This window comes from Gossypium raimondii, chromosome 8 (genome assembly GCF_025698545.1).
Source record: "Gossypium raimondii isolate GPD5lz chromosome 8, ASM2569854v1, whole genome shotgun sequence".
NCBI classification, from domain to species: domain Eukaryota; kingdom Viridiplantae; phylum Streptophyta; class Magnoliopsida; order Malvales; family Malvaceae; genus Gossypium; species Gossypium raimondii.
The window spans coordinates 15,973,916-15,998,170 of record NC_068572.1 but is presented as its reverse complement, the minus strand read 5'-3'; the positions used below and the strand labels follow the sequence as shown (position 1 = coordinate 15,998,170).

Below are 24,255 nucleotides of genomic sequence, written 5' to 3'. Positions count from 1 at the left end.
TTTATACTTTCATATTCATTATGGTTTTACCATGCATAAAAAATGTAATTTGCTTTCGTATTTTTTGTTACGGTTTTCGTGTTTTTTATTATACTCGATTTAACAAAATTTGTTTTGAATAAATAATATTTCGTGTTTAGATTCGAGAAGGTCGTACCCTAACTTACTGGGTTTCGATTTTCACGATAAATCTAAATGTACGAATCTTTTTGAACTCAAATTTTAAATGATCTCGGGGTTAAAAAAAATCGCGTCCTAACTTACTGGTCGTGATCTCGTTTAAATCCGAGAGGGCTAAAATTTTTAAATAAACATTTTCATTCACAGATCGAGAATTCGAGACATCGTGTTCTAACTTCATCGGATATGACTCTTCTCGAATAACGTGAAATATGCTTCTTTTTCAATTTTTTATATAATACAAGGATCGTATTTTAATTCCTTCAAGTTCTCAATTTTCGACATCAAAACATTAGCTAATCAACTAGGTACCAATTTTGGGCGACGAGGGTGCTAATCCTTCCTCGTATGTAATCGACTCCCAAACCCGTTTTCTAAATTTCGAGACCAAAATCGTTGTTTTAATAAAATCAAATTATTTATTAAAATAACCAATTTTAGAGGTGATCCAATCACACCTAAAAAGGATTGGTGGCGACTCCGCTTTTGTTTTTGTTTTCAAAGTTCAAGTCGACCTTTTTTTCATCCAAAAAATGGTGTCAACAGCTTGGCGACTCCACTGGGGACTTTTTCAAAATAAGTGAGTCGAGCCACGAGTTGATTACTTTTTATCTTTTTGTCGAAAATTGAAAATTTAGCTTTAAATTTATGATCCTTTCATGGCATTTCATTCTTCATTATAACTTTCATCATTGTGGTTTATAATTGCTCAGTTTGTTTAAATTCTGGTATCTTTTGCATTGCATTACATGACCTTTGGTCACACCCTTTTAGGTGGGAGTGAGAAGCTACTCCTTCGTGAGGTTTTCACCTCCGTGGTGATAGTGGATCACCGGATACATCCGTACCTATGTCTTCGTGAGATTTTCATCTTCGTGCACCATAGGGAAATGTATTCCCCGAACCGAACTCATCAGTATGAGCCTATAATGGGTGAAGATAGAGGAATCTGCTGGTTTGGGTACCTTATTTTTAGAGCCGAACCTCATGTAGTGAACCTTAGGAACTTACCCTAGGTAGAACTACTCCAAACCCTAGTAGATACCATGATATATGCTTTTATTCTTTCTGAATTGTCTTGGATTGTATGTTTATACCTGATACTAACGTTTGATGTTTTACTTTGGATGCATGACATTTCAACTGCATGGCATTTCATTATAAAAGGCGTTGGTTCATATTCGGTTTCTAGAAAGAAAGCTTACCATGGAAAGGGGATTTCTTGATAAGGTGGAAGATAATGCGGCGGTCCGAATTTGGTCAGAAACGACACAACGAGAGAAAGGGGATAGTTTGGCCGAAGGATATGAATCTGAGTTATGGGACTTCACCCGTATTAGCGTAACTCAGAACAATTTGCAAGAATTGAAAGAAATTTGGAGCCAGTTGAACGAGGAGGACAGACGATTGTTCTATTCTGATTATGGGGATTTGCCGTACCTGCTAGATATGAAGGTAGACAAGCACCTGTTTCGGGCTCTCGTACAATTTTGGAACCCCGCCTACAGTTGTTTTACGTTCGGAAAAGTCGACTTGGTACCTACGATAGAAGAATATATGGCTTTACTTCGGTGTTCGAAGAGTCAAGTCGATAGAATCTACTCAAGAGCCGCAAACGCACCCTTTTTGAGAAGATTGATGAACATAACAGGTATGAGTGAGCAGTGGGTCACAGCCCGAATCAAACAAAAAGGGGATAACAAGTGCATTTCTTGGAGGAATTTGAAAGATGTGGTCCTAGTGCATCCAGATGTAAAAAAGAGGGTAGATGTCTTCGCTTTGTGCCTGTACGGCTTAGTTATCTTTCCCAAAGCTTTGGGGCATATTGATGAGGGAGTCACTGATCTATTCGACCGTCTCGACAAGGGAGTTACTCCGGTTCTAGCAATTTTAGCGGAAACATTCAGATCATTGAATGCCTGTCGACGAGCGGGTGAAGGCAGATTCGTCGGATGTGTTCAGTTATTACTTGCGTGGTTCCATAGTCATTTTTGGAAAGTGGATAAGGTGTCATATCGGGTCTTCTCTGAAAACTATTCGCCACTAAAGGAGATAGTAGGTACACCGAGAAGAGGTGACATTTCGATGGAAAAATGGATGGCAATTCTTCAGAGCCTTCAAGAAGAGGACATTGAATGGAGAGCTCCGTGGTTACTTCCAGACGAAATTTTGTATCGGTGTGGTGATTTTCATTGGGTCCCTCTACTTGGAATCTGGGGAGCTATTGGATATGCCCCGTTATTAGTGCTCAGACAATACAGGTCAAGACAGTTTATACCCGCAACCCAGGGACTAGCCGGGTGTGAATTCGCATACGGGAGTGATGAGGATTCGAGAGATATCCAATGCGTGGAACCAAACTCGACGAATGAAGAGATTGGCTGTAGGACCAATGACGACTCCTGAGTACGACGAATGGAGGGCCAGAAGAATCAATGACAATATTCCCAAATTGAGTTATGAAGGCAGTCAGTCATTAGAAGAGCATTTAAGGGTCGTTCCTTCTGAACTGGAAATTTTAAAACAGGATTTTGAAAGAAGAAATGCAGAGTTGGAAAAGCAGATAAAGCGAATAGAGGAAGAAAAAATGAATTTAAGACTGGATGCAGATGTTCAGAAGCTTGAAGCGGAACGATTAAGAAAAGGGAAAGCTAGGGCTGAAGAAGATCTTGATAGTTTAAAAACAGATTACAAGAAGCTGCGATTGTCAATGAGGACTACCGGGTTGGGAAAGACTTCTGATCAGTGGCGCAAGGAGATTCAAGAAGAAAAGAATAAGGCTGATGAATGGGAAAGGAGGTTCCAAGAGGTTCAAGCACAGAACGAGACTCTAAAAAGGAATCTGTCAGAGAATCAAAAAGAAAAAGGAGAATTAGAGAGTAGAATGTCTGAATTAGAAGAATCTCTCCGTCGGCATCGAAATCAGAATTCTGTGATGGAATTAAGGGCAAGCTTAAATAGAATCGAAGAAATGAAAGAAAGAATTGAAGAGTTAGAAGCAGCATTGCGAAATTGTGAGATTCGGATTGAGTACTTGGAATCTAATGAAGATCGTCAAGCCGAGCAGTTGCACTACTTTCAGAACCAAGTAAGAGATAGGGATCACATTATGGGAGAAGCCGTACTTCAAATTCGAGAGGTGGCTGACCATTTGCAGACGTTAGCAGTACAAGCTGATGTGTTGAGCGTGAAGTACGAATTAGAGTCAAGTCGAGGACAAGAGTTAGCCTTGTTACTTAAGAAAATTAGAGTTTTGAGTATTAGGGCTAAGTCGTATTTGTAATCCACCTTATGTAAAGAAGTTTGTTTTCTAGTAAAGTTTTTAGAATGAAATTGAATTAGAATCAACGCCCATTTTTGCATTCATTTCATGCATTGCATTATATGCATTAACAACCATTAAAGGACCCTAATTGAATAAAATTATTTCAGCTAACCTGGAAAATCGACACTGTTACGGCACCCGCGCTAAATCAAAAATTATGGATCAAAGGATGGAAAAACTAGAACGGCTTCAAAAGGAAATGCAAGACCTGTTGCAGGTGCAAATGAAGGAACATATGGAAAAGATCCAGAAAGACATGGCGCAAAAGATGAAAGAGTCTCAAGATGACCTAATGACTAAATTGACGCAATTAATAGCCAAGGGAGCGGGTAAAGGGAAAAGTCCTGTGATTTGCGATGAAGAAGGAAACAATGATGAGCCACTTTTTCCTCCAGGATTCACGCCTCCGCAAGCACAAATTCAGATTGAACCACATCCACGAAGACCTTCTGTTTCGATTAGGCCTCAGCACTCTCAAGGTGACGCTTCAATACCGAAGAACCTTCAGGTCGGATCTGATTCTAGTCCTGGCAATAATCTGTTGTCCCGGACTTCGATGAAGTAGCTGAGAAAGACAAGATGAAGGAAGAGTTACCAAAGCAGTTTGAGGAGAAATGGAAATGGATTGAAGAGAAGTTTAGGGCGATAGAAAGTATCGGCAGCTATCGTGGAATAGATGCGAAAGATCTGAGCTTAGTTCCGAATTTGGTGCTTCCTTACAAATTTAAGATGCCGGAATTCGAGAAATATAATGGGACCAGCTGCCCAGAAGCTCATATTACTATGTTCTGCTGGAGAATGACGGGGTATATTAATAATGATCAATTATTAATACTCTGCTTTCAGGATAGTCTTATAGGTGCGGCATTAAAATGGTACAATCAGCTAAGCCGGACCAAAATTGCTACTTGGAGAGATTTGGCACAGGCATTCATGAGACAATATAATCATGTCTCAGAAATGATGCCTGACAGGATAACTCTGCAGAATTTGGAGAAGAAATCGAGCGAGAGCTTCAGACAATACGCACAGAGGTGGAGAGAAGTGGCAGTGCAGGTGCAACCACCTCTTTTGGAAAAAGAAATGACGACACTTTTTATTAATACATTGAAAGCCCCATTCATCACTCACATGTTGGGAAGCGCTTCAAAGAATTTCTCAGATATAATCATGAGCGGCGAAATGATCGAGCATGCTATTAAAAGTGGAAGAATAGACGGAGGGGAGAACAATAAAAGGATAGCCCCGAGGAAAAGAGAAAATGAAGTGAATAATGTGAATGCCTACAGTAAATCAATTACTGTGAGTCAACCAAGGAAAGCGGTCATTAATCAACAGGGCTCATCGAAACAAGAGTCAGGAATGAGGCAAAATACTGAGAAACCCCAGTTCACTCCCATTCCAATGACATATAATGAGCTGTACCAGAATTTATTTAATGCACATGTTGTCGCTCCTCGTTACTTGAGTCCTCTACAACCCCATATCCAAAATGGTATGACACAAACGCTCAGTGTGACTATCATGCCGGCATTTCAGGACACTCGATAGAAAATTGTACTGCTTTCAAAAAAGTAGTGGAAGGACTCATCAAATTGGGCGTTGTCAAATTTGGTGACTCACCTAACACAGAAAGTCCGTTGCCCAATCATGAGGAAGGGGCGAACGCGATAATTGAGAATGGGGGAAGGAGAGTCAAAGCCAATGTAGCAGAGATAAGGACCCCCATTGAATGGGTTTGGAAACAAATGGTGAAAGGAGGTTGCATCAAGCAAGATTTAATAGAAAGGCCTAAAGGAGCAAGTAAGTTTTGTGAGTTCCACGCAGAAGAAGGCCACGACATCCAAAAATGTACCGAATTCAGAACCATGGTGCAAAACTTGATGGATAACAAAGAGTTGGAGTTCTATGAAGAGATTAATGGACTAGAAGAAGGAGAAGTTTATGCTGCAGAAGAAGGATCCACGGGGAAAGCCCAAAAGGCTAATCACCCAGTGGTAATTATTTCAAAACCAATGAGCAGAGAATCTGGAATTCAAACAGCGCCAAAGGTCATAATCCAAAACCCTGTATCCTTTCCTTATGAGGATAGCAAAAAGGTTCCTTGGAATTACGACTGCAATGTGACAATTCCAGGAAAAGAGAGCTTGGTAAACGCTTCAGGAGAAGATGAAGGATTCTATACACGAAGTGGAAAACGCTATGATCCGGCAAACGCAAGAGTGGAATCCTGAAAAGGAAAAGCCTTAGCGGTTGAGTTGGGAAAAGCAAAAACAGACAAAATTGAACCGCGTGTCAATCAGCCGGTAACTGAAAATGAGGCTAGAGAATTTCTAAAATTCTTGAAACATAGTGAGTACAGCGTGGTAGAACAATTGCATAAACAACCGGCTCGTATCTCGGTGCTTGAGTTGCTTATAAGTTCGGAGATACAATGTAATGCGTTGATTAAGGTGCTAAATGAAACTTATGTCGCTCACGATATCTCAGTGAATAAGTTGGACCGCTTGGTTAACAATATCAGTGCCGACAATTTCATTTTCTTTAATGATGATGAAATACCGCCGAGGGGAAGAGGAGCCACCAAAGCATTACATATCACTGCTCGTTGCGGGGAGTATGCGTTAGCAGGAGTGCTAATTGATAATGGGTCAGCCTTGAATGTTTTACCCCTATCCACCTTAAATAGGTTACCGGTGGATAGCTCTCACATGAAATCATGCCAGAATATAGTGAGAGCATTTGATGGTACTAAAAGGAAGGTGATGGGAAGAATAGAAATACCCCTCTTGATTGGCCCAAATACATACGAGGTGGATTTCTTAGTGATAGATATCAAGCCTTCGTATAACTGCTTGTTGGGAAGACCCTGGATTCATTCAGCAGGAGCGGTACCTTCATTATTACACTAGAAGTTGAAATTGGTAATGTAAGGACGGTTAATTACGATTGACGCCGAGGAAGACATCATTGCATCAGAATCAAAGGACGCACCATATTTGGGGAATGATGATGAGGCGGTTGAATGTTCATTTCGATCTTTAGAGTTCGTAAATGCAACCTCTCGTTATTGAGGGAAAGAAGATCTCGATGCCCAAAGATATCTAGAGCCACAAGGATGGGACTACAAATGACAGCTTGGGAAAGGAGCTATGCTCGGAAGAGGACTAGGAAGATGCCTTCAAGGAAGGATAGAGGCACCAGTGCTGAAGGACAAGCAAGACCGTTTTGGTTTAGGATTTAAACCAAATGCTAAGCAAAGAAGAAAAGAGTTGGAGAAAAGACAAGAGAGGAGGAAGGCGCGTGTGAACGGAAAAGAAGTTGATTGGGAATCGATGGCTTTCCCCCACATATCCAAGACCTTTGTATCGGGAGGAACCATGTATTCTGGACTGAGGACTCCAAGAAGGGAGATCACAGAGGAAATGGTAGGAAACTTGAACATCAATGCCATATCTGAAGAAAAATCTGAAGAAGGAAGTACATCAGGCATCTATCCCGTTGAACCTGGGAGTGTTTTAAACAATTGGACTGCAGAAGAAATGCCTGAAGTTTTTAGAGCTTTTTCAGAGTAATATTCAAAACATGCTAATTGTTCTAAGCCTAGAGAAAATGAAACTTTTTGTGAAACGAAATGGGCTTATATTTGAACATTGTGATTTCAATGAAATATATTTTCGCATTTTGAGTATATATTCTTCTAAAATTCTTTTCATTCTTTCACATGAATAGTCATCTTGGATGCCTTCATTCCAGATCATTCTTTCATTCATTCATGACCATATTAAATAAGAATCCTTAAATTTATACATTCCCTGTACATTTTTTGGTACTTATAACAGGTCCCGAGATATTAATGACATGAGTGACTCTACTATGGACTTAGGAAATCCTTTTGATCAAGATGTGTGTTTAGAGGAATCTCAATTTTTTAAATATAACATAGATTGCAACCTATCTCCGGACTTGTTGAGGATGGTAGAGTAGGAAGAGAAACAAATCATACCTCACAAGGAGACAGTAGAGACAGTGACCCTAGAAGAGGGAAAGATGGTGAAGATTGGCACATGCATAGCTGAAGAAATAAAACAAGACCTCATTGAGTTGCTTCGAGAATTCAAGGATGTCTTCGCATGGTCATATCAAGATATGCCGGGGTTAAGTACTGACATTGTAGTTCATCGACTTCCTATAAAGGAAGATTGCAAACCAGTTTAGCAAAAACTCCGAAGAATGAGGCCAGATGTTGTATTAAAAATAAAAGAGGAAGTGCAAAAGCAATTCGACGCTGGATTCCTGCAAGTGGTCAAATACTCTGAGTGGGTGGCCAATATTGTTCCTGTCCCTAAGAAAGATGGGAAGGTATGAATGTGTGTGGACTATAGAGATTTAAATAAGGCTAGCCCAAAAGATAACTTTCCCTTGCCGCACATCGACACCTTGGTAGACAACACAGCGGGGCATTCACTGTTTTCTTTCATGGATGGTTTCTCTGGATATAATCAAATTAAGATGCATCCTGAGGATATGAAGAAAACTACATTCATAACCCTATGGGGAACCTTTTGCTATAAAGTGATGCCATTTGGGCTGAAAAATGTAGGGGCAACGTATCAGAGGGCCATGGTAACACTGTTTCATGATATGATGCATAAGGAGTTAGAAGTCTATGTTGATGACATGATTGCGAAATCTAAAATGAAAAAGGAACATGTAGAGGTCCTTAAAAAATTATTTGTGAGGTTGAGAAAGTTTCAGCTAAAACTAAATCCAGCGAAATGCACATTTGGGGTCAGATCAGGAAAATTGCTTGGGTTCGTGGTCAGTGAGAGAGGAATTGAGATTGATCCTGACAAAATAAGAGCAATACGAGAATTACCTCCACCGCGTACTCAAAAAGAGGTTCGAGGTTTTCTAGGAAGACTGAACTACATCGCTCGGTTTATTTCACAATTAATCGAGAAATGTGATCCCATATTCCGCCTCCTTAAGAAACATAATCCGTGTATGGGATGAGGAGTGCCAAAAACTTTTGAAAAGTTAAACATTACTTGTCCAACGCCCAAAGGTTGATGCCACCTTGCCTGCATAAACCGCTCATATCAGATTTGGCAAGATTTGAAAATTCCATGGGATGCGTGCTTGGTCAACATGATGAGACAGACGAAAAGAAAGAGCAATCTACTATCTCAAGAAGAAGTTCACCGAATGCGAAACAAGATATTCGCCAATCGAGAAGTTATGTTGTGCCTCGATCCGACAACTCTGAGATCGAGACAAGACATGTTGTACCATACAACCCGTTAATTTCTAAATTGGACCCTCTGAAATACTTGATAGAATCAACCGCTTTGAATGGAAGAATGGCCCGATGGCAAATTCTCCTATCTGAATTTGACATAGTCTATGTGAACCAGAAGGCTGTAAAAGGAAGTGCAACAGCGGACTTCTTGGCAAGTAGAGCGCTGGAGGATTATGAACCCTTGGACTTTGATTTCCCAAATGAAGATTTGATGTATGTTGCAACTATAGAAAAAGATTTCCAAGAAGGTGGTCCCTGGAAGCTAAATTTTGATGGAGCTTCAAACGCTATAGGCAACGGAATCGGGGCAGTACTCGTGTCCCCTAGCGAAGATCATTACCCTTTCACTAGCAAATTGGATTTTGATTGTACAAATAACATGGCTGAGTATGAAGCTTGCAATATGGGCATCCGAGCAGCCATAGAACGGAAAATTAAGGTGCTAGAGATTTACGGGGACTCTGCATTAGTAATTTACCAGCTCAAAGGGGAATGGGAAACAAGAGACCCCAAGTTAGTCCGCTATCGAAAATTGGTTATGGAATTGATTGAGGAATTTGATAGTGTCACCTTTAGTTATCTCCCATGAGATGAGAATCAGATGGCAGATACTTTGGCTACCCTAGCTTCTATGTTCAAAGTGAACAGGCTAGAGGATATGAAGCCTATCCAGATCAGCATTTATGAGGCTCCATCCCATTGTTGCAACATTGACAATGAAGGAGAAAAGGATGATCACCCCTGGTACCATGACATATTACAATATGTGAAGAGTCGTGAGTACCCTGACCATGCGACGGAAAATGATAAGAAGACATTGAGGAGATTAGCTATTGATTATGTCCTAGATGGGGATATCTTGTATAAAAGAGGAAAAGATCAAGTATTGTTGAGATGTGTGGACGCTGTCGAAGCCAAGGAAATTTTGGAAGAAGTGCATGAAGGTATCTGTGGAACGCATGCCAATGGCTTCACGATGGCCAGACAAATTATGAGATTTGGGTACTATTGGTCCACCATGGAAGGAGATTGCATTAATTACGCCAAAAAGTGCCATAAATGTCAAATCTATGGTGACAAAATGCACGCACCACCATCACCTCTTCATGTTATGGTTTCTCCATGGCCTTTCTCCATGTGGGGAATGGATGTTATCGGGCCAATATCTCCGAAGGCTTCTAATGGGCATCGTTTTATCTTTGTGGTTATTGATTACTTCACTAAATGGGTGGAGGCTGCTTCATATGCAAATGTCACGAAGTCAGCAGTTAATAAATTTCTGAAAAAAGAGATCATATGTCGATACGGGATGCCTGAAAGGATCATATCCGATAATGCACTGAACTTGAACAACAACTCAATAGCAAAAGTTTGTAGTCAGTTCAAGATCAGACACCACAATTCGTCACCGTACCGTCCAAAAATGAATGGTGCCGTGGAAGCAGCTAACAAAAATATCAAGAAAATTGTAGGGAAAATGACTGAAACCTACAAAGACTGGCACGAGAAATTACCTTTTGCCCTTCTGGCATATCGTACCTCTGTTAGGACTTCTACGGGGGCAACGCCGTTTTCTTTAGTCTATGGGATGGAGGCGCTTACCCATAGAAGTTGAAATTCTTCTCTCCGAGTATTAGTGAACTAAAGTTGGATGAGGTGAATGGATTCAATCTCGATATGACCAAATTGAACTTGGTAGAAGAAAAGAGATTAAAAGCTATTCGTCATGGTCAGATGTATCAGAAACGAATGATGCGAGCCTATAACAAAAAAGTTCGTCCCAGAGAATTTTACGAGGGGGACTTGGTGTTGAAAAAGATTCTTCCTCTACAAAAGGATTTTAGAGGAAAATGGATGCCAAATTGGGAAGGTCCATATGTGGTAAAAAAGGCATTTTCAGGAGGAGCTTTAATCTTGAGCGAGATGGATGGTAAAAGCTCGCCAAACTCGTGAACTCGACTCACCAAGAAATATTTCACTTTAAAAAGGTCCAAAAAAACAAAACAAAACAAAAACAAAAAAAAAAAAGAAAAAAAGGAGAGGCCAAGGTGAAAACCCGTAAAAAGGCGCCTTGAGACCAAAGGGGATTTGAGTTGAAAACCTGAAAAAGGCGGCTCAAATTTTGATGAGGCATGAGGTGAACGGAACAACTTAAATTTCAATAAAAAATCTGGGGCATGTGGTGGTCTCGTTATATCTGAATCACAAGAAAGGGTAGGCGACATCTTGGGGTATCGACAAAATACTGTAGATTCCCTAAACACATATTAAATGGTAAAAAAAAAACTTATACAGGAAGCTCGTGTGCAATATCTGGGCACTGTTGTTATCTTATATTTTGAATCTTGGCAAAATTTATTGTCTTGATTGATGTATTCATTTCAAGCTTTGTTCCCCAATAAAATTTCATTTTGTTTATTTTTCATCTTATCTTAGGAAAATTTGTTAACTTATTCATTTCGAGATTTGTTCTCAATAGCATTTTGTTTGTCCATTGTGATAATCTTTTTTCAAAAACATTCGGAATAACGATTAATGGACTGAATGTTCAAGCAAATGGAGTTTTGCATATTACTCTAAAAATTTCTAAATAATGAAGGAACCTGAAACAGGACCGTTGTTTAGAACACACCAAATTTGAAGTGTCTAAAAGGAAAAAGTCTAAATCAGGACTATCCTTTTAAACTTTGTTGTCCAAACGTGGATAAAACGTTGACAAGATGTCGTGTTAGGTGACAAGGCTTCAATGAACAAGCAAGCAATAACCACCAAGTGGTAAGGAAGAGGTTACCTCGGAGAAGAGAGCCTTCATTTGCGCATAAGTCTTTGGCATGACACCCTGAGAATGGTGTAGGAGACCAGAATGGTTCAGATCCTATATCCCCGAATTATGATAAAAGAGGTCGGAGGAAAAGCCACATATTTCTACCCTTAGATTACTGTGGGAGATTGAGGGTGCAAATTTTATGTCCCAGTGGGTTGAACTTTGATGTTCACGGTGGGGGACAACTTGGCTAAGTGTTCCTTTAGAAAAGTTAGTCAAGCAAGAAGGTGTCAGAACACATCGCCACAAAACCTTGATGAACTTTGAGTAATGATAACCTAAGCGAGATCATTCACGAAAAATAAAATTCTGCATTTCGTGCAAACACCATTCACACATGTCTAGTTAGGAGCATTTGTTTCATTTTGATCATGTCATCCTAATCATTAGGCATAATTAGGTTCATTATACATGTCTTATTTCCCTGAGACTACAAAGGGAATGCATCAAGAATTTTAGATCTTATCTCCCCGAGATTACAATGAGCAGATTGAAGATAGTAATCCTATCTCCCGATATTACAAAGGAGCGGATTAAAACTAAGGATCTTATCTCTCGAAGTTACAGAGAGTAGATCGTGTCGATCTTATCTCCCGATATTTAAAGATTGAAGATAGTAATCCTATCTCCCCGAGATTACAGAGAGAGCGGATTAAAATGAAGGATCTTATCTCTCGAAGTTACAGAGAGTAGATCGTGTCGTCTTATTCCCCGATATTCAGATCAAGAATTTTAGATCTTATCTCCCGAGATTACAATGAGCAGATTGAAGCTAGTAATCCTATCTCCCCGAGATTACAAGTGGAGCGGATTAAAATGAAGGATCTTATCTCTCCGGGTTACAGCAGAGTAGATCGTGTCAGTCTTATTTCCCGAGATTACAAGTGGAATGCATCAAGAATTTCAGATCTTATCTCCCGAGATTACAATGAGCAGATTGAAGCTAGTAATCCTATCTCCCTGAGATTACAGTGGAGCGGATTAAAATGAAGGATCTTATCTCTCTGAAGTTACAGCAGAGTAGATCGCGTCAGGTCTTATTTCCCTGAGATTACAGTGGGACACACCGAAGAATTTCAGATCTTATCTCCCTGAGATTACAGCGGAGCAGATTGAAGCCAGTAATTCTATCTCCCTGACGTTGCGGAGTGGGTCGAAGTACCAATGCCTATACCCCAAAAGTTGCTACAAAAAAAGATTGAAGCTACAAGTCGGATCTTGTTGAAGTGCAGTGGAATGGATCGAAGCGAGAAGACACAGTAGACTGAATAAAGCTACTTGAAGAGGAGAAGCATCAAAGAAGTCAAGACTCGGCGAGACCGGGCAAAATTGGTTTTTTTTTAGTCTTTGCTCTGTTCTTGTTACACGACAACGAGCAAAGAGGGGCAGTTGTACAACCCAATTTTGCCCAGACCCGGGCCCAAGAACCAAAACCAATTAACTCACCCAACTAGCCTAACCCGGAACCCAATTACAAACAGACCCAATTACCATTAACCTAACCTACCCAACCCATTACGTATCGTGCCCAAACCCGAGGCCCAATGTCTTAGCCCAAGAAGCTATCAATTAAAACTAGGGTTTCAGAAAGTTCAAACCCTAGCGCCAAGACCTAGTATCGCCGCCAAGATGTCCCATCGGCCACTTGCCCCACCTACCGCCACTCCTCTTGTAGCCACCAACTCCACCGCCATCGTCACATCACCTGCAAAGAAGATGGCAAACACGCAAGCAGAAACGAAGAAAAACCTATTTTTCTCTTCTTTCTTTCGGCTATAAAAGGCATCAAAATATGTAATTTTGGCTCTCTCTAGCGATTTTTGTTACACAAAAACGAACATTAGCAGAGAAATATAAGAACAAAAGAGATTCAAGGTGATTTGGAGTTTCCTTTTCCGTTCATAGATGTTTTAACTTTTTTTTATTTGTATTTTCTTTTTTTTTCGTCTATTTATATATATAAATTAAAGAAAAGGAAGAAGAGGAGAACTCACCTGATTCATTTTTTCGGTTGCGCCGCCGTTGGGATCTGCCCATCGTTGAAATCGGCCTCGAAAGTTTGAGTTAGGGGGTCTCTCCTTTGGATCTTTCGGTTAGACGGATTTTGCCTTCAATCGGGCCTTGGAGCGAGAACTAAATCGCCCTCTTGGGCGAGGCCAGCCACCGCCCGTGGTGGCGCAACGGTGGCGCTGGCATGGCACAAAGGCCTGGCTTTTGAGAGGAAATATGGGGTTTTTTTTAGGGGATCAGTTAAAATGAAATTTTTTCAGAAAAATTGGGTTTAAATACCCAAATTGAAACGGCGCCGTTTAAGACAGGGGGATCGGCGCGTCGACCCGACCCGACCCGGAGGATCCGCGTGTTTTTTAGTTTTTGGACTATTTGCGCGCGCAGTCCCCCTGATTTTGCAGCGTGTTACAATTTGATCCTTTTTTCGTTATTTTCTCTTATTCTTAATTTAGCCCCTGCAATTTCATTTTGTTTCGACTTGGCCCATTTCAACGCTACGTTTTGGGCCTGTGGTTTATTTGCAGTTTTGGCCTTTCCCTTTTCAGCACGCGTTGCAATTTGGTCCTTTTTGTTTTTTTATTTCGATTTACCAAGATTCGCTTTTATTCTGATTTAATCCATATTTTAGCAATTTTATTATTATTATTATTATTATTATTATTATTACTATTATTATTATTGTTATTATTATTATTATTATTATAATTGTTTTTATGCATATACGTATTTTTTTAACTTATTTAATATGTAAACACTTATTTTTATATACATATCTATCTATATATATATATATAATTAAAACATGTATATTATATATATTATTATTTCATATCTATATATTTTTTATTTTTAAAATACGTATATTATATATTATCTTATTTTATTTTTATAATCCACATATGTATATTTTTATCTACATACATATATTCTTATGTTTTGTAATATTTATGCCTTTCTTAATATATATATGTACATATTTTAACCTTTGTAAATACATATATATATATATATATATATATATATACATATATTTTAATTTTTGCCTATATATATCTTTATATTTAATCATATTTACTATGTATTTGTTTCATTTTCATTTTTATTTTGAATGAATGTTTTAATTTCATTTGTTTTTATACTTTGTTATTTTTATGTTGTAGATTTGGCCTTTTATATCGTTGTTATTGCTCGTATTTTTATACTTTTTATACTTTCATATTCATTATGGTTTTACCATGCATAAAAATGTAATTTGCTTTCGTATTTTTTGTTACGATTTTCGTGTTTTTATTATACTCGATTTAACAAAATTTGTTTTGAATAAATAATATTTTGTGTTTAGATTCGAGAAGGTCGTAACCTAACTTATCGGGTTTCGATTTTCACTATAAATCTAAATGTACGAATCTTTTGAACTCAAATTTTAAATGATCTCGGGTTAAAAAATCGCGCCCTAACTCATCGGGTCGTGATCTCGTTTAAATCCGAGAGGGCTAAAATTTTAAATAAACATTTTCATTCACAGATCGGGAATTCGAGACATCGTGTTCTAACTTCATCGGATATGACTCTCTTTCTCGAATAACGTGAAATATGCTTCTTTTTCAATTTTTTATATAATACAAGGATCGTATTTTAATTCCTTCAAGTTCTCAATTTTCGACATCAAAACATTAGCTAATCAACTAGGTACCAATTTTGGGCGACGAGGGTGCTAATCCTTCCTCGTATGCGTAACCGACTCCGAACCCATTTTCTAAATTTCAGAGACCAAAACCGTTGTTTTAATAAAATCAAATTATTTATTAAAACAACCTTTTCAAGGTGACCCAATTACACCTCAAAAGGATTGGTGGCGACTCCGCTTTTGTTTTTGTTTTCAAAACCCAAGTCGACCTTTTTTTTCATCAAAAAATGGTGTCAACATAGTTAATTAGTCAGTTAAGTTTAAGTTTCATAATTATTTCATGGTTTTTAACATCAATAATTTGAGCTTTAAATAGGTCCTAATTTGAACATTTTAAATATGTTTTAAACTTATTAATTCTGTCCAATTTCATACAGTTTTATTATTTGTTTTAATTGGGACGACATTCATACATGTTTATTTCTGACCTATTAAACTTGTTCATGTCTGGACAGATTTAATACATGTTAAGAAGTCAGCTTTCTTAAATGTGTATTAGTCTATTACATTTTTTATTTGTGTGATTAATCAAGTGTTTATTGTATCCTTACAGGTTGTCTTAAGGTTCGGCTGAACCTTCATGTATATTTAGATTCATTGGAGATATTTAATGCGAAACAATGCACCTGAATGTACATGCATTTGAAGTTGATCACTACACTCTCCTAGGTGCTTGTTTGGTAAGAGAATGGATGAACATTGAACTCAGTCTTTGCTGCACAGCCAACCCTTCAAAAACTGGTGTTCACACTTAAATCTATTCATTTCCAAGTGTTCACATTACTGACCATTCAGTTGCCACCATTACTGTGCATGAATTCGGCAACTTCAAGGAAGGATTAATTCAAGCCTTAAACACTTGGCTGATTGAATACAATGCTCCCACAACTCAGCCATTGAGTCTATTCACATTAGCTGTTTGGGAAAACCAAATGACAAAGTACCAAGTCTATTTGGGCATAGTAATGGACAGCTGACCATTAAGTAAATCACTGAACCATTTCAGCTGACCATTCGGGAATGGCAATGGCCATGGCTGGTGGCGTCTTCAAGGAGTAGAAACATTCAAGAAATTAAAGCTCAATTTAATTTGCTTTTACTTAGTGTCCATTCGACTGGATTTTGTAACAGCTATAAATAGCTCATTGTAATCTGTTTGGAGGGTTACTTAACTTTGAACACTTTATGAAATTTAAGCAAATTGTGAGTTATTCAACTCTCTTTGTTCGTTTGAGACTCGATTGACTTATCTAGCTAAAGTCTAGTGGTGTCAACCCGATTCTTTTTTGAACTTATCACTTCTAGCAAAGTGTGGTGTTCAACCCCTATACCGTTTGGTTCCTATCTCTTTAGATAGAGGGTCATGGTTTTGTTATTTCAATCAATCTATTGTTAAGTGTTGACATAAGAGCCGGGTCAATATTCATTTATAATATTGGTTCACCCTTCAACCTTAATTTTTTAATTTCAACTTACCCAAATTGTCCATCCAACATTTTCCTTTGAAAACCGACTAGTTTGAAAACCATTTCAAAATTAGCCTTCAATTACGGTACTTCTTAATTTGCGATTGGGAATATTTGTAACTCGTCATCAACTCCGAGCACTGGTTCGCATCATCTCCCCAATGAACTTGATAGATGAAATTATAGTCTTTCAATTGATTTGCACAGTTTCAATTAGACTACAGACTGTTTAGTTATCTACTAATATAAGTTGTCTTCCCGCATTATGATCCGACCACATAATGCAACTTAATATTAGTTAAAGATTAGATAATCAATGAGCCAATATTTGCTTACATTTTGCTTTGCATGTAAATACCATTGAGGATATATACAAATGATATTAATGTATAATGAAATTTTATTTAAACCAATGTGTTTAACAAATTACAAGTATAAATTGATGAATACACTATACTAAGGACACTAGATCCTAACAATGTTGAATGAATTTATATGATATGTGAGTTGTAATTAGCCCTAGTGATTTTCATGTCTTTCAGTCAATATGTATTTGGTTTGCTTATAGGAATAGATAGCACTTGTGGTATGAGATAAGAGATTTGTACGGATATAATGAGTGCGAGTTATATATGTTGCGGTGCTTTGATTCGTTCATATTGGTGTGCTGGTTGGATCACTATGACTTATTTATATCGATGTGTTTGTTGGAGTACTTTGATGTGTACATTGGTGTGACAGATGGTGATATTCCACACATTCAACACAAGAGTCACCAAATATGAGGGCTAAAACTGAAAATTTGTATGTAAATGTGAATTTCTTAAGAAATACGAGGTTTTAAGGGTCGTAATAATGCCTTGGTGATAATGAAAGTGGTGTAAAATAATTCGTTGGGTTTAATATGATAAAAGGTAGATTGATAAATAAATTAAGAGTGATAAAGGTAAAACTTAGTGTTAATTTTGTAAAATGAGACATTAAAGGAAAATGCCTTTCAATAATGCCATGATTAATTAGGTTCCTTGAATGCATGCTTATAATTATAACATTTATATTTGAAATGGTTAATGTGAATCTTTATAATTGTGGCTTGAAAATAAGGTAACAAATCCTCCACACTTACTCTTTAGCAACTCCTCCGATCTTCTTCTGCCTACAATATCTCATTTTAGTGATTTGCAACGTTTATTAACCTCATAAAAACAAACCCTCTAAAACTAAAAATAAATTTATTAAAATGTGTGAGACCTAAAAAATATCAAATCATTAAACTAAATATAAGGTAATAGAATGGGTAAATTTTAAGAATAGTCATCCAACTATGCACTTGGTTCTATTTTGGTCATCCAACTATTGCTTTTATTTAGTTACTTAATTTTTGAAATTAAATATTTTAATCACGCTCTTATTAGCTTTCATTAACTCAGTAACAAAAGTCTAATGTTAATTTTTATTGGCCTAATAACAAATTTAGTCCCCAATGTTTACACATTCTATCAATTTGATCCTAAATCTAAAAATTTCAATAAATACAACCCTCAATATTTATAAAATTTATCATTTCAATTCTAATCTTAATTTTTTTTTACATCCCATTAAGATTGTAGGACAAACATTTTTGACTAAAACAAAATCTGGCCGATTGAGTTGCTAAAAAAATCTGACTACGGTTATGATTGTTTCATATTTTTGTATTTCGAATATTCATGCAGATATTAAATCCCATCACAGAATTAGTAGTTGATATATTTGCGCAGATATTAAAATAGTCTTGATTGTTGTAGTTTAAAGCAGAATAAATTTTTATTTTATCCGAACCATAACAAATATTGATTGATGGTAGGGGCGTTATGTGATTAAGTGTATCTAGTTGTATATAAGGACTTGAATATCATAATAGAATTGTGAGTTATGTTCAGGGTGCTAAGGACTAGGAGGCTTCACTATATGGTGATTAATCAACCATTATCTACAAGACAAGGTAGATGAAAGTTAATAGACATCGTCAGTTTTGTAGTGATTGTTTCTAAAATATATTTAAAAATCTTGAAAATAAAACAAAACAAATATAAATTATATATATTCTAAAATGATAATTTTGTAAACATCAAGGGTCAAATTTATTGAGTCTTTTAGTATTAGGACTAAAATGTCAAATTTTGTAAAATTGAAGACTAACTTTGTTAAACTTTTTAAGATCAAAATGATAAAATGTGTAAACATTGAAGGGCTAAATTTATTATTAGGCCAATAAAAAAGTCTACATTAGACTTCCATTATTGAATTAATGGTAACTAATAAAATTAAAATATAAATAAAATGAATCGCATAGTTGAAGGACTATTCTTATAGTTTATATATTCTAATCTTGAATAACCTAGTTTAGGGTTTAAATCCTCAACATTCCCTCTTTCTCCCCCCAAAAAAATATAAGAAAAAGTCGAGACCGTAAAATTGAAATAGCAAAAGGGACTTGGAACAAATTATAGATTAAACTAGGAATGGCACTTAAAAATATTGGAATATCTTGATGGAGCATCACAAAAGAAAAAGAAAAGCAACTAATCTCATCTGCAAAAGCTAGTATAGTTTTTTTTTGCAAAAGGAAATACAACCACCATTGATTAGTGTTTTTCCTCTTTTCCCTTTTAACATTTATGTCGTAGGAAAATGTACATAACAATGACCAGTATACTTTTTACAGTATAATTGGCAAGAAGAGCTCAATCATAGCATCTTCGCAGTACTCACCTACAGCACAATTGAACTTGTCTTAAGAAACCAATTACTTATTATCAGGACGCAGTATCACTAAGTTCTCGTCCTTTAGTATCATAGGGGAAGAGTTGAATACAAACTAGTGAAACAACTATAACAGCCAAATATATAGCAATAGCTTCTGTTTGATGGCACGCATTCACCAGTGCCACTGAAACAAGAGGACATACCATACCGCCAATTCTTCCCACAGCACTTGCAACTCCTGCACCTGTTGTCCGCACCGAGGTTGGATATAACTACACAAAAGGAGATTTCATATATTGAAATCAACAAGGAACGCATACAAAGATTAAAAGGGAACAAAATATGTGGCCAAATCAGACAAAAAAGGAGATTTGTTTTTCTATCAACTCTTTCATTGTCTTGTTCTAATAGAACACTTTACAACCAACCCCATTAATAAATTCCTGTTAAGCCAACACCAACATGAAAATACAAAAGAAACGCAGCCTTAGTGATATTTAAAATGAAGAAATTGGCAATTAGGGAGTGTTGAAACAACCCCTCTTAAAATCACTCACTTAAGTTTATATAAAATATTAAATGGGCTTACCTCAGGGGCATATATAGAGGCGACAGTAAAGGTTGCCATGGCATTCATGCGAGCTCCAAATAATAAGCAAGTAGTTAAAACAGCAGACTGACGTGTTAGTAGTGGAAGAAGGAAAATAAATGCTAAGCCAAACATAATTGACATGGTCTGCTTGCGGCCAACCCTATCGACCAATAATGCTGACAAAAAAAGCCCAGGAAGCTCTGCAACATAAACCTAGGTCAAATTTTATTTCAAAACAAAGCATAAAGAAGAATGCGAGAATGAGCCATAATACCTGCGATACTAGTGATGAATGCATTTACATAGAGGCTATCACCTAGGAGATATCCACTGCTTTGAAAAGTTGGGAAACACCCACTTTCTCCACTACTTAGCTTTGAGGTAAGCAATATGATACCATAATACGAAAATGAATCTCCAAATAATAATACCCATAGGAGCGCAGTTGTTTTAATTAATTTTGACGAGAAAAGCATAAAAAATGACGACAAGCCTAATTTTGATTGCATGCTACTTTTACTCAGTGAGGGGAGTAATGGGATCCTATCTTCTGACGGGGTAGACTCTTCAGCCTTGTCAGTTGATCTACTAGAAATTAAGACACCAGCAGGAACTTTTGTTCGGTTCACTGAAGCTATCTTCTCTAGGATTCGAAGTGCATCACCCGTCCTACCTTTCATGCATAGGTATCTTGGAGACTCAGGTGCAACACCATACAAAAAAAGCAGAACAAAAGATGGCACAGATGACAATGCAAGTACCCACCTCCAGTTTAATTTAGCCATGACAATCTGCAATAGATAGAAAAGACAAAATCATTCTAACACTCTGAAAGTAAAATTTGTGTCAATAATTTTCTCATTGCACGAACAGGAAATCCATATTTTTCAAATGTCCATAGGTCCTTGAATTTAAACTTCAACTTAACAGTGAAAAAACTTTTAGTAGCTAGCTAGCAACACCTAAGCTCAATATTCAAGAAATTTTCAATGCTCAGATAAGTTTCTATGCTGATAGAATTGATGAGGTAGCATAATAGGGAATAACACTTTAGTAACAAGCATCTATGTTTGTTCTATGAGCTTTGAGCAACAGGTTCAGGAGAGGGGAGGGGAGGGATCCAGTTACATGGAATTTTACTGAATAATTAAAGTTCTAGCTGAAGTTGTCAAAGGCACAGGGCAAACTCGAAATGCTAGCTAGGACCCTTTCACCACTCTAAGGCTTTGTTAACCATTTAGGTTGAAAAGCACTTTTCAACCTAAATCATGATTTTAAACAACAAAAAAAAAAAAAGCTGGTGAACAAGTAGCTTTCATATAAAAGCTTGATTTTAAATCAATATTTTAACCCAAACCAAAAAGGCAAAATTTTTAGTTTTGACCTTTAGACATTATCTTTTCAAAAGCTCTTGTTGACAGCAATAGTAAATACTATCAAACTTTCGCAGCACTTTTTGAAAAGCATTTGTAAACCTAAATGGTAAACTTGTCTAAGCATAGGGCATGAAAAAAGTGCTTGCCTGCTAGTACTGGCCGGAGTGAAGGCACTAATTTAAACAAGATCATTAATATATACAGGACAAAGAAAATTCTTTGTATGATATCGAATAAGCTTAAGATTGATGGGTTTTACTACGAAAAAAGTGCTCGCCTGTATTGCCAAATGCATTCCAACAACTACAATTTAGCATAATATCACACAAGAAGTTGGACTGTATAATTTCTTTCCTTTTCCTTTTTTTTGCTTGTAAGCACAGCTGAATTGCCATTTTTTCTTCTGGTTATTGAAAGGACAGAAAGATATCAAAAACTAAAGAAGCCAAAGGGAAGCATATGTTAGAATTGCTTCTTATGTGCCTGATTATGGTGCTGCAGGACACTTAATTTGGACCATGACTCAGCAACAAGTATCATGGTTGCACACCTTGGTATCACTGTTTCATGGTGAAAAGTTAACATCTAACACCTATACTTTCATGTCTGTTTCGTTGTACCTTTTTTAGTTTACAAAAACGTGAGATCTGAGCCTCCATAAGGTAAAGAGATAAAATTAAAAGACCCTAGCTTTAGGTGGAGGGAGAAAAAGCAATGGTAATGATAGCCTTAAATTGTGTCATAGAAAATAGACATACCCAAACAAGAGTTGCCTCAAAAATTGATCCAAATGTCCAAAAAGTTGAAAATACAATCATCCACATGCCTCTACTAGAAGCTGGAACGAACTCCAGAAACCAGGATAAGAATACAGATGTGCCACCAAGGCCAAAACCAACGAAACCTCGAAGAATAACAAGTGATAAATAGTTTGGAGAGAATGTGCTCAAGAATCCAGCTCCACTAGTTACAATAGATATAGTAAGAAAACCTGTCCTGATAGGAGCAAATTTAAATAAAGGGTTAAAGAAGATTGAAACAACAATCAAAGTCGAACAACAATTTGATCAACATTCAACTATAGACATGCTTACTGGAAAGAAATAGAAAATAAAACTAGAAGGCATGATTAAGGATTCATGATTTAGATAAAAGCAAAGGACACACCTCCTTCCGTACGTATCCGATATAGTACCCCATCCGTAGGCTCCAATTACCATACCAGCAAACACAATGGTGCTTAACAAGCTCTCCTGACTCGAGGAAAGTCCCCACTCTGACTTAACAGCTTGTCCGATGAAGGAAAGAATCATAATTTCCATGGCTTCAGCAAACCAACCCAGCCCCGCGTATGCAAGAACAAATGCTTGGAATTTCCCGAACCCCAGGCTTTCAAGGGCTTCATCCAACGTATATAAACCAACCTGTTCATTATCCATCTAAGCAATTCAAGAAATGAATTAGTCATAATATAATGTGTATATGTATATAGGCCAACAATTGCACCTATTTCACCAATAAATGAAGCAAGAAACAACAGTGAAGCACACACAACAACTAGCAACAACAGAAAAGTCCATGTTAGTAGCTCTAACTTCCCTCAAGTTTTTTTCTCAGTTCTAAATTTAAAAAAGAAAAAAGAAAGAGTAAAATTACATACGCAACTTGCATATTTAAAACCTTCTGATACTTTCCACCTGGATTAGACCCTAAGATTCGTTTACTTAAAAAGTAGAAATTGATCCTTTACAAGATTTTTATCTTCATTTTTTTATTCCAATCACAATTGTAAAATTATATGAATAATGACAAAAAAATATGCAAATAAAATATTAACGATTGAAGTAAATAATATTAATTAAACATCGAGTTAAAATAAAAGTTAATTTTAAGATGGAAAAATAAATTTATAAAAAAATGGAGAATTTTAAAATAAATAAAAAGATAATTGCAAAATTCAAAACCTTTTTTTCAAAGATTTCGTATATAAGAGAAAGAACTCCCAACTTCAACCATATGACGGAAACTGGGATTTTCCGGGGGAAAAACCCTCCAAATTTTCTTTTTTCTTCAAAATGCAACCATAAATTCTTCTATTCCAATCTTTGCAAAAAAAGGAATCCAGAAATATCTTTTCAAAATCACATAAAAAATCCCTTTCCTTAAACCTGGAATTAACTCTCTAGAAAGATTGCAAGATTTTTTCACCTTCCTAAAAGCTTGTCAGTTTTAATTATATTATTAAAATCCGAAACAAACACAATCAGCAAAACAAAAAAAACTTCCTTGCAAACTTTCAAACATGGAAACGAAGAAAAAAATTCAAAAAAAAAATACCTTCTCAAAGACAAGGAAAACGAAAGCGTCGTTATAAAAAAATCTATTTCTCTCCGCCCTTTATGATCACATTTGTGTGTGCTTAAAAAGGGAAATGGTTTGGTTCTAAGATTTTCCATAACCAATTTTAGACGTGTTTAACAATTTCGAAATTTCCCTCTGTTTTCATAACCTTATTTTTATTTTCTTCAATTCAAGACAAATATAGAAAATATTAAACAATAAAAGAAATAAAAAATTGTGAAAATAATCCCCATAAATTTGAGCCACCATTCGACATCAATGTAATTTGAACTCCGATTCTTGGGACGATATACTTTTTGAGACAAAAAGGCTCCAGGTATACTTAATGTCTCTTTTAGCCCTCTATTATACTCAAGTTATCATTTTAATATTTGAATTATTCTA

General features: G+C 36.8%; 2 protein-coding genes across 2 annotated transcripts; one reads left to right on the top strand and one right to left on the bottom strand.

Annotated features, from left to right (window-relative positions):
* Positions 1-4,084: 4,084 nt before the first annotated feature.
* On the top strand, positions 4,085-7,723 carry LOC128043006 (uncharacterized). The gene is made up of 6 exons (XM_052634799.1): positions 4,085-4,561; positions 4,658-5,000; positions 5,045-5,715; positions 5,809-6,396; positions 6,643-7,020; positions 7,493-7,723. The coding sequence occupies exons 1-6, from the start codon at positions 4,085-4,087 to the stop codon at positions 7,721-7,723; spliced, it is 2,688 nt and encodes an 895-aa protein (XP_052490759.1).
* Positions 7,724-19,364: 11,641 nt separating this feature from the next.
* On the bottom strand, positions 19,365-23,071 carry LOC105790914 (organic cation/carnitine transporter 7). Its single transcript, XM_012618721.2, has 5 exons — positions 22,678-23,071; positions 22,269-22,506; positions 20,409-20,925; positions 20,132-20,334; positions 19,365-19,814 (listed from the first exon to the last, which is right to left on the bottom strand). The coding sequence occupies exons 1-5, from the start codon at positions 22,947-22,949 to the stop codon at positions 19,593-19,595; spliced, it is 1,452 nt and encodes a 483-aa protein (XP_012474175.1). The 5' UTR covers positions 22,950-23,071; the 3' UTR covers positions 19,365-19,592.
* Between the last annotated feature and the right edge of the window lie 1,184 nt (positions 23,072-24,255).